General features: G+C 33.7%; 1 protein-coding gene across 1 annotated transcript in view; it reads left to right on the forward strand.

The window, feature by feature from the left end:
• The window catches only part of CD2AP (CD2 associated protein), a 121,849-nt gene that overhangs the window by 24,433 nt on the left and 81,262 nt on the right, over positions 1-16,154 (forward strand). The window contains exon 3 of the mRNA XM_063097193.1: positions 13,638-13,791. Coding sequence (XP_062953263.1) covers positions 13,638-13,791 — 154 coding nt within the window. The remainder of the gene's footprint in view (positions 1-13,637; positions 13,792-16,154) is intronic.

Genomic DNA, 16,154 nt, shown 5'->3' on the forward strand with positions numbered 1-16,154 from the left:
CCCAGCCTGCTCCAGGAGGCAACCACTGATGTAATTTTTGTCACTTTAGATTAATTTTGCCTTTACTAGAATTTCATATCATTAACGATACATTCTATCTTTAGTTTATCTGGCTTCCTTGCTCAGTATGTTTTAGAGATTCAGCTATGTTGAATGTAGCACCAGTTTATTTCTTTTTATTGCTGAGAAGTGTTCCATTATATGGATATACCACAGATTGTTTATCCTCTGCCTGTTGATGGACATTTGGATTGTTTCTGTTTCTGGATATCATGAGTAAAGCTGACATAAACCTCTATATACATCTCTTTGTATGAACATATATTTTCATTTCTTTCGGATAATATTGTGGAGTGGGATTGCTGGGATATATAAGAAACAGCAAAACTATTTTCTGAAATGGTTGTCTCATTTTACATTTCTGTTAGCAATATGTTCCAGTTGCACTGCATCCTGCCAACATCTGGTATTGTAAGTCTTTTTATTTTTAACCATTCCAGAGAGTGTGCACTGCTATTGTATTGTGGCTTTAATTGGCATTTCTGTGATGACTGATAGGCATATTTTTTTTATGTATTAATTGTCCGTTTATGTATCTTGTGAACTTTTATGTCTGGCTCTTTGGCCCATTTTTAAACTGGACTTTCTTACTGAAATAAAGGGTTCTTTATATACTCTGGACACAGTCTTTTGTTAAATGTATGTGAAATAAGAACTTTTTCCTCTATAACAAAGAAGATTAACAGCAATTTTAGCACCAATTAAGGGATGCTTCTCAGTAAGTTGTGTTAGAAGCATATACTTTTAATTAATATCCCTACTTGCAGTAGTTGTAGCAGGCTCTTTTCAATTTTTTTTTTAGATATTGGGTCTCTTCACTATTGCTGATAAGAATCTAAATTCCTTAGGTACCCTCTATTGTGCTGTTTTTTAGTAAGAGCAGTGACAGTGCTGTCACATATCCTCCCCTACACCTTGCCTCTTGGTGTTCCAGCTCAGGTATTTATTGCCTATTTGTTATTCATTTATTTGTTCAAATATTTACTGAGGTTCTTTGTGCTAGGACTTTTTATAGGTGCTAGGGACACAACTGTGAATAACAGATCAGTTCTGTGACTGATGACTATGGAGACTTACTTCTTTATGAGCTTATATTCTAATGGGGGGGGGCACACAAATGTGAAAAAATAAATGAAGAAGATGAAGATAATTTTTGATAGCCATAAGTGTTTTGAAAGGAAAAAAGTGATTGGTGAGGGGTAGAAGATGGCGCTGGTCTGGGATAACATCTCTGTTGGCCAATAAAACACAGAAGAGTGCAGAAGAGTGCAGAAGACTGAAGGAAAGAATTTACTTTGAGAAGGATTCCTGAAATTAGAAGAAGGTAGGCAGCATGTGATGGATGAGGTTGCCAACTACTGTACTAGAGCTACTTTCAGGAAGAAGACAGCAGCACGGCATTGTGAGGGGAGCATGGCCTTTGGAGTCAGGATGTGTAGACCTCTGTTTGACTTCTGATGACCTACAGACCCCCCCCGCCCCCCCATTACCCATGTGAGTAGCTACTGTGTGTTCTTCCTGAAGATGCTTCACTCTAGAATGCGAATTTCTTCTTTTGTCAAAGTAGGGAATCCCACTTGTTCAGTTCATTGGTAGGAATTAGATTTTGTGGATATATTCCTTGCATGTAGGTATATTTTGGATTTTATTATTTCATTGTGTTATTTTCTTGCCTGAGAACTGCCCATTCATATCTGAAAGGGGAAATTGGAGAAGAAAGTCACCAAAATTATGAATTTAGTCAACAAGTTATTTTTTTTGAATATCTGTAATATGCTAAGTACTGTTAAATGTCAGTAATAAAATAGGGAATATGGGAGAACTTTTCTAGTGGCCTTTTAAGAAAAGTTAGTTTTCAAGGAAGGAGAAAAATAAAGAGGAAAATAATTGAAATGAGAAAATGTGTAACAAGCAGTTAGCTTGATTAGTCTATTTGCCTAAACCAAATCTGTAGACTGGTTGTGGAGCAGATCAAGTCTATTTGAAAGTGGGCTGACTGGATGAGAAGCTAGACAATAAGAAAGCTTTTAGTGTATTAGGATTCGTATAATTTCTTAGGGCAGAACTAATTTTGATAGTTGTCTCTGTGGAATAAAGTCTTAAATTTACAAAAGTGGTCTGGTGAAAATGATCTTTTTTGTTGAGTCTTTTGGAATAGAAAAGGTAATTCGTTGAAGAAGCGGGGGCTAAAATGACTATGGAAACTTGCTTCAATTACTGAGAGGAGAGAGAAAGTAGACATCTATGGGGACTCTTTATTAAAAGCTAAGGATTTATATTCAAGTCCTGGTAGAAGCATCAGTCATAAAAATATTTTTAAACACCAGAAAATGAGGGTACTTCAAAAAGATCAGGGAAAATGGAGTTAAAAGATAAATATGAATCTTTCCATGAACTATTTGAAGATGCCTCCTATTGATTGAGGACCTTGGATCTAAATATAAATTTGATTTTCCTAAAAAGGGAACCTGTGCTGAAAAAAATAAAATGACTTGTGTCAAAGTCCAGTGCCCCCCTGGTCTTCCTTGACAGTTGGGGAGAGGGGCTTCTTGTTACTTCTGGGTGGGTCTCCACTGATACTTCCCTGGCTGGAGGGGCAGATGTTTCTTATCAGTGCTACCCATGTGGCCTTCACTGACGTGTGGTTTGTTCCCACCTGGTGGGGAGGAAGGTCCTGGCTGTCCAGTTGGTCTTCTCTGACACCATTCTGGTGGGGGTTATGGGGATATGGTGGTGGTTGGGATGCCTTTACAGCCTGATGAGGATGGAAGTCTAGGTTTCCCGCCTGGTCATTGCTGACATGGATACAGTTTTTTTTTTTTTCTGTGATATTTGATTATAGTAGACTGGTTATTGTCTATGAGCTTTCTGTCTTGTTAGGCTGCCTGTTTTCCTGATCCTTTGGTGAGGGCTAGCAATAGCAGGCTTTTGTTGGAGCTTTTTTCCTTTGTGCCCATGGGCATTTCCAGGTTGTTTGCTTCTCAGTACCTAGCCTAGGATATAGGCAAAAAGAAAATCAGTAAATTCACTGCTGTGTTGTTCCTCAGATTCTAAGGAACCTGATCTCTTTGGCTGGTCTACCTTCTTTTCTCTACCTTTTAGAATATTTTTTAAATTTATTTTTTAATATTTAATGTCCAGAGTTTTTAATTTTACTTAGTGGTAGGAGTAAGGAAATGTATATCTCCTTTATCTTTCTGTAAGGGGAAATCTAGAGGGTGATGCATTTTAGTGGAGATTGTAATGCACATCCTTAACAGTTACTTATCTTGCTCCTAAGTAAGGTTTATGCAATGTAAGCACTCACAAGTATGAAAGTTTTTTTTTCTTTTAGAAATGGTGTAAGATTCGCTGTTTTTCTTAAGCTGTTGTTATAAAGCCAGTTTTCAGAAAAATGTAGTATTAGTTACCATTGACACAGGAATAGGTTTGCATTCAGTAAAAAGATAATAACCATAGTTGATAACCCTTATTTATTTCAACAATAATGACTTGCTTCTGAAGATTACAACACATGACGTTTAAGATAACATAGGAGAGCAAATGACTACTTGTAGACATTTAATAAATGTTAGTGGACTCTGCTCACTGATGAGTTTCATATTAAAGGGTACATAGTCTGATCACCTGAGGAGGTTGGGGAGAAGTGGAGGATTAATACTTTAGAGGGTGCATTTTGTAGTTAATTTTACACATCTCAAAGCACAGAGTCAAAGAGAAAGCAGAGAAATGTTAGTAAAATAAGATATCAAAAGATGTTAGAAAATATTTTTATCAGTTGTACTAGAACAGTATTTGCAGGTAGGGAGTTTAATCTGAACTGGGAAACAACTTTCTTGTGAGCTTTGTACTGATCCTGGAGGTGGTGTACCTTCTTATACAACCTGTTATTGTTATAATGTTTTTACTTTAGAGCTTCATAAAATAAGTGAATATGTTCACAGAAGATGTCTCAGGTGCTGGTAAGTGAATTGCTGTTACTTACATTTTTAAATTTAAAACGAAAGTTTGATCTCTTTTGAAAACTTCCCTAACCTTGATAAAGTGTTTTAGAATTCTTGGTGTAATAAGGAAGCAGGAAACAAAAATTCAGACTCAAATGTTTCAGGAAGCTGAGTGAATAAAAATCATTTGCATGTTTTTTTCTTGGTTTTTAAACTAAATTTCTAGCAATTTTTTTTCTCATTTAGAAAAAAGATTTAAATCATTGCTTCTGCTTTTTTAAAAAGAAAATTAGGCAGTTTGAAAGTTTATCTTGTACATAGAAATGTTTGTTTTCAGTTTATTTCTGGATTCCACAGATTAGATGCTTAAGTAGACGTTACATTTTAAAAATGTATTTAAAATCTTTTTTTAAAGCTACTTTTAAAGAAAAGTAAGTAGCAATATGGGGAATAAGAAGATCTAATGCATATAACTAATTTGGAAGGGTCTTGACAATTTTTTATATAAAAAAGTTATCACAGTGTTTTTCTAGAAGAATGCTGATTTAGTTTTTGAATCTATCAGTGTTCTACAGTTCCTGTTAAGAAGAAATATTATTTGAATGAAGGAAATGACAATTTGGTTTTATATGACCTTTATTTTTTAAAAACCTTTACTTTGTATCTATTCTTTTGGATAAAACTCAGTGATATTTTTAAGAATTAAGAGATGTATTGGTGGCTGAAATAGAATAGTTTAGGAAGCTAGCTTTATAACAGTGTAATTAGAGAAGAACATTTGGTAATTGATTTACTTTCATTAATTGGAGACAGATTAAAGGAGAAAGCAACTCTGCAGATATCAGAATACTAAATGGAAGAAAAGTTTACTTGCTAATTGGAAACAGTGTTTATAAAAGGAGTAGATGTTCATTATTAGCTTGACCATAGTAATCATTTCATTGTGTATATATGTGTATCAAAACATGTTGTATACCTTAAATATATACTATTTTTATGGAAAACAAAAACAAAACAAAAAAACAGAACTCAGTTCCCACCCGTGTAGAACATGTTGCTTGAGCAAGAAATAAACCTTCACTGAAAAAAGGCAAAAAGCAAAAACAGTAGGTGGAATGCCAAAGTTGTGTACATAGTTTTTTCTGATATATCATAGTACATTTTTTGTTGCATACTGTTAAAGCATTAACTATTTAACACTGATTAAGAGTAATTTTTTCTTTGACTTGGGTTATTTTAGATAATACAGTATTCTTTTTATAATACTACAGTATTCTGAATTCCCTGTAGACTATCTTCAGTGAGTTAGACAAATAGTTCACACAGGTAATACTAGAAAGGATGTGTAAGGATTTGGATTTGCTAAAGTGTACTCACACAACAGATAAATAGTTTTCCAAACACCCTATAACAATTTGACTTATAGCGCTATTACTTGTGGGTACACATATTCTTTTATTTAAATAAACCACAGAAATATTTATTGTGAAAAGTACATTGCTTTTATTATAACCCTTCCCCCAAATCTTCTTCCATGTTTAGAAATCTGGTAGATACTTTTAAAGACTGTTTACTGTAGAAAATCTTTTAAACTGAATTATCTGTATCCGCCTCCCCCTTTACATACTTTACATACTGTTCTTCACACTGTACATAGAAATATAGAAATTTAAGACATTATATATAAATCATGTTAATGTTTGCCTGGGACTTAATCTGAAAAGTTAAATTTTAATTTTTCTCCTTAAGGAGTTAATTTTGTTTCTGCTAAGGTATTTCAAATTGATTACTACTGTAGAAATAATTTAAACCAGGTATCAAGAAAGCTTGAGTGCCAGAAGCTGGGCTTCTGGGATATCTTCTGCTGTTGCTTCTTGAACCAGCACTAACTGCCTGCTTGTCACTGCCGTCTGTGGCCTCAAGGAATATAGCACCTTTGAGAGAGGATCTCTCCTATGTAGGCCTGATGTCTTTTCTGTCAGAAGAAATCAGACACATTAGCCCTCATTCCCCGCAGTTCTTATTCTAAAAGCCCTTCACACTAGGCACTGAAAGTGCAAATAACATTTTTTAGATTTACAAAACTAGTATGAAAAATGTGACCATTATAAAATATTGGGGTATTTTTAACCCATTTCAATCAGTGTGGTATGTGTGAAAGAATATGGGTAAGAAAAGAATTCTTTACTTAATGTTTTTCCCACTGTACTTCACTTGGCTCTCATTAACATTCTTGGGGTAGAAATAGGAAAGGAGTAGGATGCCATTGACAATGAATTTATGCAACCCAGCCCCCGCTTTCTACTTTTGCCTTTTCCAAGTGGGGGAGGGGCAGTTTAAATAGGGAGTTTCTTTGTCCAAAGTGGAGAGATAGCAATTGTGTAGTGACAAGCAAAATTGGGGATAGAAGTTTAGAAACTTTCAAAATAGTCCTGCTATATTATATCTGCCATTGTTGTTTTATTTTGCTACTTTTGATCTATTGACATTCAGAAGGTGTGTATTGATTTCATATTAAGGAAATTTTTTCCTTTGGACTTTGACTTAAGGGTTTTTTTTGTGAATGTCCTATTTAATTTAATCGTAATTAGAAGGGAAATCAAATGACTTGAGGTATTTCTTGCTGGATCATTTCTAATAAAATATTACTTACATTCCAAAGAACAAAATAAAAACTTTAGGAATGGGGTGTAGACCGGTTTGTTAAGTTAGAAACCTAAATTAATCATTTCTAGACTAATTTTTAAAATGTAGGCCAATAGTTAGCTTAGTCGAAGCTAAAACAGTAGGCATGTACCAAATCAACATTTAATACTGCTTCTTTTCCTTATTCTTTATTAATACCACTTTTTCCTATCATCTGATTATGTTTCTGTAAAGTAGGAGGTACTAATTTTATATAATACTTCTGGAAATCCTGAATGTTAAATTAAAAATAAGTATATTCCTTAGATTTTAATTAGCTCAAACAGAACTCTCTTTAGGAGTTTGGTGATTAGGTAGCCTGTCTCTTTAATTTGAAAAATAAAGAGAAGTTCTTGCCCTCTCATCTGGTTTTTATTAGTCTTTCTGGCCTTTGATTCTATGAAATACAAGTTAATTGCTTTCTGTTTTCAAATTGTGATAATGTACTAACCATGATCATGTAACCAAATTATTATGTGGATTTATTAAGACATGGAATGATTTGTGAATTTTGTTATCTTTTTAGTTATCTGTTTTTGGTTAGTGCAGTCAAAGTTAAGTATCTTTGATTATCTTAATAGGTGAAGAATAGCTATATCCTCTCCACTAGTTGCTTGTTTCTCATCCTCCTTTATTATGCTTCTTCCTACTCATCTGTGAAACAAAACCAATCAGTATAGTACATTCTTATCTATATGGAGATTATCCATATAGTATTTTTTCTTTGTCAGTTTTGTATTGGCATTACCTGTTGTTCAGGAAGCTTCCCTCTTTTGGAGAGTGAGGTTTTTTAAAGAGTTTTTCAGAGTTTGCTTTGTCTAAACATGATTTCTCTCTAAGTGAGGCCTCTTTTCACTGCATCTCAGGGTCATTTTCAAAATCAGGAAAGGAAGTAAAGTTGGTAGAAAAATAAATAAGACACTGTTAACATGAGTTTTATTACTGGCTGTTCAGGTAAAAGGGAATAAAGGACAGAGAGGAAGGGAGAAATACTAGAAGCCTCACTGACATTCTATAGGCACTCAGTAAAATTTGCTTTTGAAGATGATAGCCAAAGAGTAGTTTGGAGGCACTATGTGTCCAGAAACTAGGGAAGAGAGTAGTTTGGTGAGACAGTATGTTTGTGTATCTACTGGTAGGGAATTAGGGGGTTCCAGAGAGGGAGGTGGTGGACCCCAAAGCAAACTGCCTTATTGTAATTTTGCCTTGAAGTCACTTGGTGCTTGCAATAACATTGTAGTTGACACTATGTATTTAGAAGGCTATAAATGTCTGAGTTTTTCCTATTCAGTGTAGACTGTATATGTATTTAGTTTGCTCCCCCCCTTTTCCTTTTGTGTCTTCTGTCCTCAGAAGATTTATTATATCTAATATTCTTGGGTATGATTGTGTCTCAGAGAATATTGAAGGTCCCTAAAATGGTTCTAGATCTTGAGCAATGAATTAATATGTCATATTCACATGGTTAATTTTTATTAAAGATAACACAAACGTCCAAGGTTATATAGCTAGTGAACCAAGATTGAGTAAAACCAAGATTTGTACCCAGGTCATCTGTCTCCTGAATCTGTACTTAAGCATGTTTGGTCAAATTGGAGTTATTTTCCTAGAGGAACAGGATTTGAATGTCAAGCCAAGTAGTCCTTTGTACTAGAAAATAACAAAGCTCTCAGAGATGTGACTTTTGTTTTTTAAAATGTAGGTAGCTTATGAGGCAGAAAGGAAAATCTAAAATGAGTACTGTTTGGTATGTTGAGGTTGTAACTGCCAGTCTTTATGTTGATTTTGTTTTTATTAGCCTTTTTATTAGTTTGAAAAGTGCTTAGTACAGTCTTAAAACTGAGGTTTTTACATGTTCATATGTCATGTGTTATTAACAGCAAATCAAAGTATTTTTCCTTAAGTGCATTACCAATAAAAATGAAGCAGTCTGCATTGTGAAATATTTTGTGCATCCTCCATGATTTGTACTTTAGTAACTTTTCACAATTCTTTACCCACTTAACTGTTTTTCCAAAATAAAAAAAACTTTTCTTCTGATTGTAAAATGATATGCATTGTTTTTTAAAAAACAAGCATCAAGCAGTTCTGAACAGTGATTATGAAGAAGTCACTATGATCAGAAATCCTACCAGATAGAGAATAGCAACTGACTAACATGTGGTAAACACAACACCTGGAGAAATCTGGGAAGATGTGCTGTACTCACTGAAGAAATGTGCCTGTTCTTGATGCTCTTAGGCTCTTTTCTTCCCCTCCTGTGAGTAAACTTAAAGTGCAGTGTTGAGGCAGGTATACAAAGAACTAGGCTCTAAATTTCTTACATCCAAGAGACCATAGTGGTTCTGACAGGTGAAGAGTCATTAGAGAGGAGGAGAGATGGCTAGAGGAAAGGAAAGAAGAATTAGTGGAGAGTGAAAGGGAGTGTGAAAGCAAGGTACACTTATTCCCTTTTAATCCTTTCTTGAGGAGATGAATTTCATATGAAGCGGATTTACTTATTTCCAATGGAAACAGTGTGCAACAATGAGTGAATTCATATGCTAGCTTGACAAATCTTCCTGGGAGAAGAAAGGGATGTCATCATGTGTGTGGTGAGAGGGTATGGGGCATGGAAATAGCTACAAGCCTGTGGTATAAATGATGCCAGGAAGCTGCTCATAGTCGGCTGAGTGGTGCCTGCAAATCAGGTGTTTGTCTTCCGCCACAGAAAGTATGGGGCACTGCTGTGTAAAGGCCTCACGCTGGATTTCATTGACCGTTTTTGAAAGTGACAAGATTTAGTTTCTTACTCATAATCACTTGCAAGTTCATTATCAAGAAAATTGGGTTTAGTTTATAACTTTAAACATATATTCCAGCAGTGTCGTTGGCTAAAAATAATTTCGGGCAACACATTTTTAATAAAAATGTCTTTCATATATGTAGTGATATGGTAAAGCTGCTTTGTTTTATTCAATATTAGAATGATTCAGAAATGATAGATATTCTTTAATGACTGCACAGTATTTTATTAAATGTATATACTATAGTTTATTTAAATAGTTCCCAGCTAACGGCTATTTAAGCTTCTAGTTTTTTATTATAAAATGGTGTGCTGTCATAAACGTTCATATACATGCATCTTCAGGTACTTGTTATTTCTGTAGGGAAATCTCTAGATTTCTAGAAATAAGATTTGTTAACCAGAGGCTACACACATTAAATTTTTTGATAATTTGCTATGTTGCCTTTTGGTAAGTCTGTCAAGTATTTAAAAAGTTTTTAGGTTTATAAGGTAAGACTTATAAAAATAGATTTTATGAGGTTCTCATCTTCATGTATTTAATGTTTATTTCTATTTCTTTTGTGAATTGCCTGTTCATGAAATTTTGCTCGTTAAAAAAAAGATGTTGACCTGTTTCTTAATGATATGAAGAAGTTCTTGAAATAATAAACCCATTGATACTTTTTATTGTGATTTTTTTTGTTTTCAACTTCTTTACTTTTTTATGGTGACTTGCCGTACAAATACTTGATTTATAGTCAGAGCTGTCATTATTTTCTGTCAAGGTTCTTGGTTTTATATCATGCGTAGGAAGTCAAGACATCAATCTCCTTACTCCCAAGTTATGAAGAAATGCTCATCCACATTTTCTCCTGGTACTGTTGTTACTTTATTTTTTATAATCCAGTTTTTGGACCAGCTGGGTTTTGCTTCGATATAAGACATCAAGCTTAATTTTTTCATAGGTCTAGCTAGTGCCAATGTCATTTAATGAAGAATGCATCTTTTGCGTACTGATTTCAAATGATTTCTTTGTCATATACAGAATTTCTCTATTTGGTTGGGTTTATTTCTGGGTTTAGAGTGTTATATAACTGTCTCATGCTTTTCTGTTTTTACTAGTTGTTTACTAAATATTTTAATGCCCACAACGTGTTACTATTCTAGGCACTGGAAATACAATAAAACAAAATTCCTTCTGTCCTGGAGTTTACATTTTAGTGATATACCTGTTGAATTTTTAGTCACAAAGAGTACCAAAAGTTTAGTGATAGTCTTTTGGTGGCAGAGGCAAAGCATGTCTCCCCTATCATTTTTGTGCCACAGTGGAGAATAAGAGGGGTCACAGGAATTTTTTAATATCTTTTGCCCATTTTTTAATTGGACTGTTTGCTTTTCTTATTGTTAAGTTTTAAGAGTTTTTCTGTATTTTGAATAACAGTCTTTTATCGTGTATGTCTTTTGCAGATATTTTCTCCTACTGTGGCATGTTGTCTTTCTTGATACATTTCCTTTCTTAGTGAATGGCAACATCATATGAGCAGTTGTGTAAGTTAGGACTTGAGCGTCATCTTTGACTCTTTCTTCTTAGGTCATATCTTATTAATTACCAAGATCACTAATTATGAAAATTAATTATCTTCAATATTTTCTGAATCAAAATTTGTCTGCTCTGTTACTATTACAACTTGGGGCACATTCAGCTCTCACCTGGTGTGCTTGCCTCTAGTCCTGCCTCTTTCCACTTATTCTTTCATACTGCATGGAATAATGTTTTCTACCTTTTAAAATTTAGCAGTGTCCCATCGTCTTTATAATATAGCTCAGATTCTCAATCCTGGCTTAGGGAGTCTTATTATATCATCTTCTTTTTCTTGGAAGTCATCCTGATTCGCCTAACCACTACTGAGTTTATATTAGGTGAACTTCCTGTGTTAGACATCTGGTGCTTTCTATTTAGAGTACATATCAAAATTTTTTTAAAAAATTACCTTATGAGGTATAATTCATGTACAATAAACTGCATCCATTTAAAGTGTAAGATTCAGTGAGTTTTGACAATTGCATACAACTATGAAACCATTGGCACTGTGAAGATATAGAACATTTAAATTAACCCGGAAAAGGGACCTTGTGTCCCTTGATTGTCCATCTCTCTCTCTCTGGCCCTGGCCCCAGGAAACCACTGATTTGCTTTTTGTCTGTAGATTAGTTTGCATTTTCTAGAATTTTATATGTTTATGGAAGGATTTGTATTATCTTTTAACTTCATTTTTTCGTGAATTTTTTGAAGTACCCTTTTATACTGTACTCATTTTGTGTCTTTCAATCAGAATTTGAAATTTATAGGTGTTTTTGTGTATCAGGAATTTCTTTTTATTGCTGAGTAGTATGCAATTGTTCCTTAATTTAACTGTTGAATATTTGGGTTGTTTCCAGTTTTTGGATATTTATTACACTGAATTTTAACTGCCTAATTATTTTTTGTATTCTTCTGTAATGCATACAGCGCTATAAGAGCAGAAGACATAGTCTCTCTTGTTTGTGTATACAGCCCCTGTGTGGTACTAGCAGGTGCTCAGTAAAAGTTTATGACAGTAATGAGTGATGAACACTTATCATAATACTAACAAGCAGAAACGCAATATTATTCCAAGTAGTACAAATATAAATTTACCTCAGTGTGTATTCAACCAAGTTTCATTAAGGAATAGTATTAATTCAGCTTTTCAATTATTTAGTTTTTCTGTTTACATTTTGGTCCCAAGCAGACTGATTTTTAATGGTGATTTGATTATACTAAAACAAGTACATAGTCTGTCTCTGATTCTTTTGAAAACATTACAGTTTGCGTTCCCATTACACAAGGTTATTTATCCAGGACTCTAATATCAATGATTTTATGTAGTTGGGATACAAATGTTTGTTAACTATACTCATATTTGTGGAAAATATCTTCCAGTTAGTGTTTTTATTTATTTATTTATGTTTCATGGTTACGTTTAAGGAACATAAATTGTTAATTTTAATATCAAATGTGTGAGATAGGAATCCAATTTTATTCTCTACCCCTTAAATATGGAACATTAGTTTTCCAAGTACCACGTATTTTAAGAATCCATGTTTCCTCACATTTTCTGTTATAAATTAAGTTTGTTTATGGACTTCCTGTTTTTCTTGATTTATCAGTATGTTTGTTTTTATGCTAGTACCACTCTAATTTATTCTATCATAGTTTTTCTTTATATCTTGGTTAAAAAAAGTCCCCCACCTTATTTTCCTTGAAGTATTTCGGCTGTTATCGATCTTTTGTTCTTCTACATAATTTCGAAACAGTTCATTAAATTGCTACTTAAAATCTTTGAAATATTAGTTTGAATTTTATTGCATTGTTAAACGAGTTTTAGGCAGAATTGATATATTCATGATGCTGAGTTTTTAGTCACTGAACGTGGCATAACTTTATTTTCATTTGTCTTCTCTCATGTCTTCCAGTAAAATTTCATACTTTTTTCCATGATGGTTCACTTATCTTCTGTTATATCTATGACTTAGGACAGGAGCCATCCCCCTGCAACCTATGGGACAAATCTGAATACCACCGGCTTTTGTAAGGTCCATGATCTAAGAATGCTAGCTAAGAACTTTATAAATGGTTGGAAAAACCAAAAAACATTATTTCATGACATGTAAAAATTATATGAAATTAAAATTTTAGTGCCTGTGAATAACATTTTATTGGAACATAGCTAATGTTCATTCATTTAGGTGTATGATTACGTTTACACTGTACATGGCGGTATTGATTGTTGCAACAAAGATTGTATGTACTGCAAATTGTGAAATATTTACCATCTGGCTCTTTATGGGAAAAGTTTGCCCACCCCTGACTTACAGTTATTTATCTGTGTATCTCAGTGTTTCTTTGTGTGTGGGGACAGGGAGTGAAGAGTGGGATGTCAGCCTCCCTTTCTTTTACCTTCATCTCCAGTTCTAATAAGACTTATAATGAGTCACTGTTATTAAAGTGTGTAGCATTCTTCAAATGTATTTGGGCAGAGCAAAAAGTTGAATATCATGATTTATATAGTAATTATTATAGCTGATTTTGATATTTTATATTTGATCATTTAAATAAAGTATAACTTTATTCGCCCCTCTACTGATTTCTCCTTTTATAGGAAATTAAAAGAGAGACAGAATCCAAGGATGACAATTTGCCCATGAAACGTGAAAGGCATGGGAATGTAGCAAGTCTTGTACAACGAATAAGCACCTATGGGCTTCCAGCTGGAGGAATTCAGCCACATCCACAAACCAAAAACATCAAGAAGAGTATGTAAATTAATTCCTTTTCTGCTTAAATTTATCAAAATAGAAGCATATTTTATAACTTCATAAATTAGGAGAAATAAGTTCAACCTTATGTAGTAGACTGCAGTAGCTTCCTAGTTATTGTCATGTTATTAGTTATTGGCCTATGTAGTCAAACATAATTTTTAGTCATGTTCAGCTAATAACATATTGATATTCCAGCATGAGTAGCTGACAGCCATCTACAGGAATTATAAATTAAAATATGAGGTTTTGTTTTCTTATTAATCTTACAGACTGCTGAATGATTAACACTTTAACTATATTTTAATACCATTTATTTTAATGAGATGCTGAAATGTCTGCTGATCCTTAGCATAGATTCAAGATTTTCATATTGCTTTTTCTTTAGTGGTTTGAACATAAACATTGTTTTTAAGGTGGATGGCCCAGAAGAGTGCCTTTTAAGGATTTGGTACTTTGTAAATATGTTAGGAGAACAACTTGGCATAGAGGGAGAGCATCACATTTGAAATCAGATATGGGTTTGAGTTTGTCTTATGACATCAGAAAGATCATTGAAACTCTTTAAAAGAGTTTTATTTTGCTGCTGGTGTGAAAAAGTGGTAAAAAAGACATAATATTGCCATTTTAGACTGTTATTAAAAAAGTTTAAAATATTAAACATGTATAAGGAAGTACAACATATACGGGAACAGATAGCAAGTATCTTAACATAGTAAGACCTGCAGTCCTTTGAGAGATTGAATACTTAATACCATGGCCAGTGTGATTTGGTAAATAGTAAATGAGTATTTAACCACATTTACCTTAGATTAGTGTCTTTGAAGTTGTGGTCCGTAAATAACTTGTACTAAGTAGTCTGCAGTAAAGAAATTTTGTTTATATACATGTCTCAAATTGTAAATGTAATGCTATTAATGATTTTTATAGGGTCCTATTATATCTTAACCTATTGGTTTCTTTTTTTTTTTTTTTTTTTTTTTGTGGCTGGCCAGTGTGGGGATCCGAACCCTTGAGCTTGGTGTTATAACACCATGCTCTAACCAACTGAGCTAACTGGCCTGCCCTAACCTATTGGTTTCTATGCTACTGTCTCTGTCAAGTTTGGGGTAACCTCTACTTTCTGTGTTACGTCACCCGTTGATTAGTTTCATAAAATGAAAACAGATTTTCATAAAAGTGAAACACATTTCACAACACCAAGACAGACCCAGAAAATGCAGTGTCCAGACAATATTTATATGTTACCCATACTGCATTTAGCCTAACTGCTTGAAGGTGGACACAGTTTCAGCAGTTCTGTTCTCACGGTCCTGGACTCAGAAACTGTTTGGAGATTGAGGGACAAATAACAGAGCTGAACCTCTGTATAGAATTTCTGTGCTCAGAGAATTTTTAGGTCCATGGAAGGGTTATTTAACACTTCTGCCTATAGTAAAATCCTTTTACAACTTTCTTTCACTCTATGGAGTTATGAATGGACAAGTTTCTAAAATAGAGGCTTTAAGATTATGAAAATTTTATTCATTTTGTCTTCTAATAGGAAAGGCACAGTAAATGTTACTTTTCTTAACAACACTGGGCGTAATTCTTTTTCTTGTAAAAACGGAAAACCATTATGGTGTTAGGAGGCTTAGGCCTTTTTCCCTAAAGATCCTCCATAACATATTTTTAAAAAGTGTGTGTGCTGCAAGGACTAAATTGGTCATTTAGTATCAGCTAACATTTAAAACAGGATGCAGGTTGTTTTTGCTTTCCTGTTTTCCTGTCATTTATGTATTGTTGTAAGTCTAGTAAATCTGGTTTATTTTTGTTACTGTTAGTTTGCATCATATCTCTAATTCACAAAATAGATCAGTTATTTAAAAGTGGTTCATTGTATTGTGAAATAGTAGTGGATACTACTAACCAACACTGTTAATATTAAAAACAAACCAAAACCATTGTAAAGGCTGATAGTATAATCACTGCAGTGTGAATGTTTAATTTAAATCTCTGCATGCCAAGACAAAGTGAATCTGCATGTGTGTGTAATTTTGTCTAAACAACTAAAAAAGGTTCAGATAGGTAGTATGATGGTGAATATCTGTAAACTGGATTTTGTTATTATGGTTCTCTAGTTCCCAATGTGTTGGCTTTTTTTGTGTAATCATGAAGCCATTGAGACTTTTGCTATCGTGTTTTATTAAGCATGGTAACTTCTCTGGTAAAACAAAAAGGTATTTTCTAGAGCAAGCACAGAATAGTGTTTTGTAGGACAGAGTTGATTACTATAAGTTACTGAAGTCAGAGAAGAGAAAAAATTTACATTTCTCAAAGCAAAAACAGGTACCGGTTAGATTACTCTGACATCCTTGTAA

The sequence above is a fragment of the Cynocephalus volans genome, chromosome 5 (assembly GCF_027409185.1).
Source record: "Cynocephalus volans isolate mCynVol1 chromosome 5, mCynVol1.pri, whole genome shotgun sequence".
Classification (NCBI taxonomy): Eukaryota; Metazoa; Chordata; class Mammalia; order Dermoptera; family Cynocephalidae; genus Cynocephalus; species Cynocephalus volans.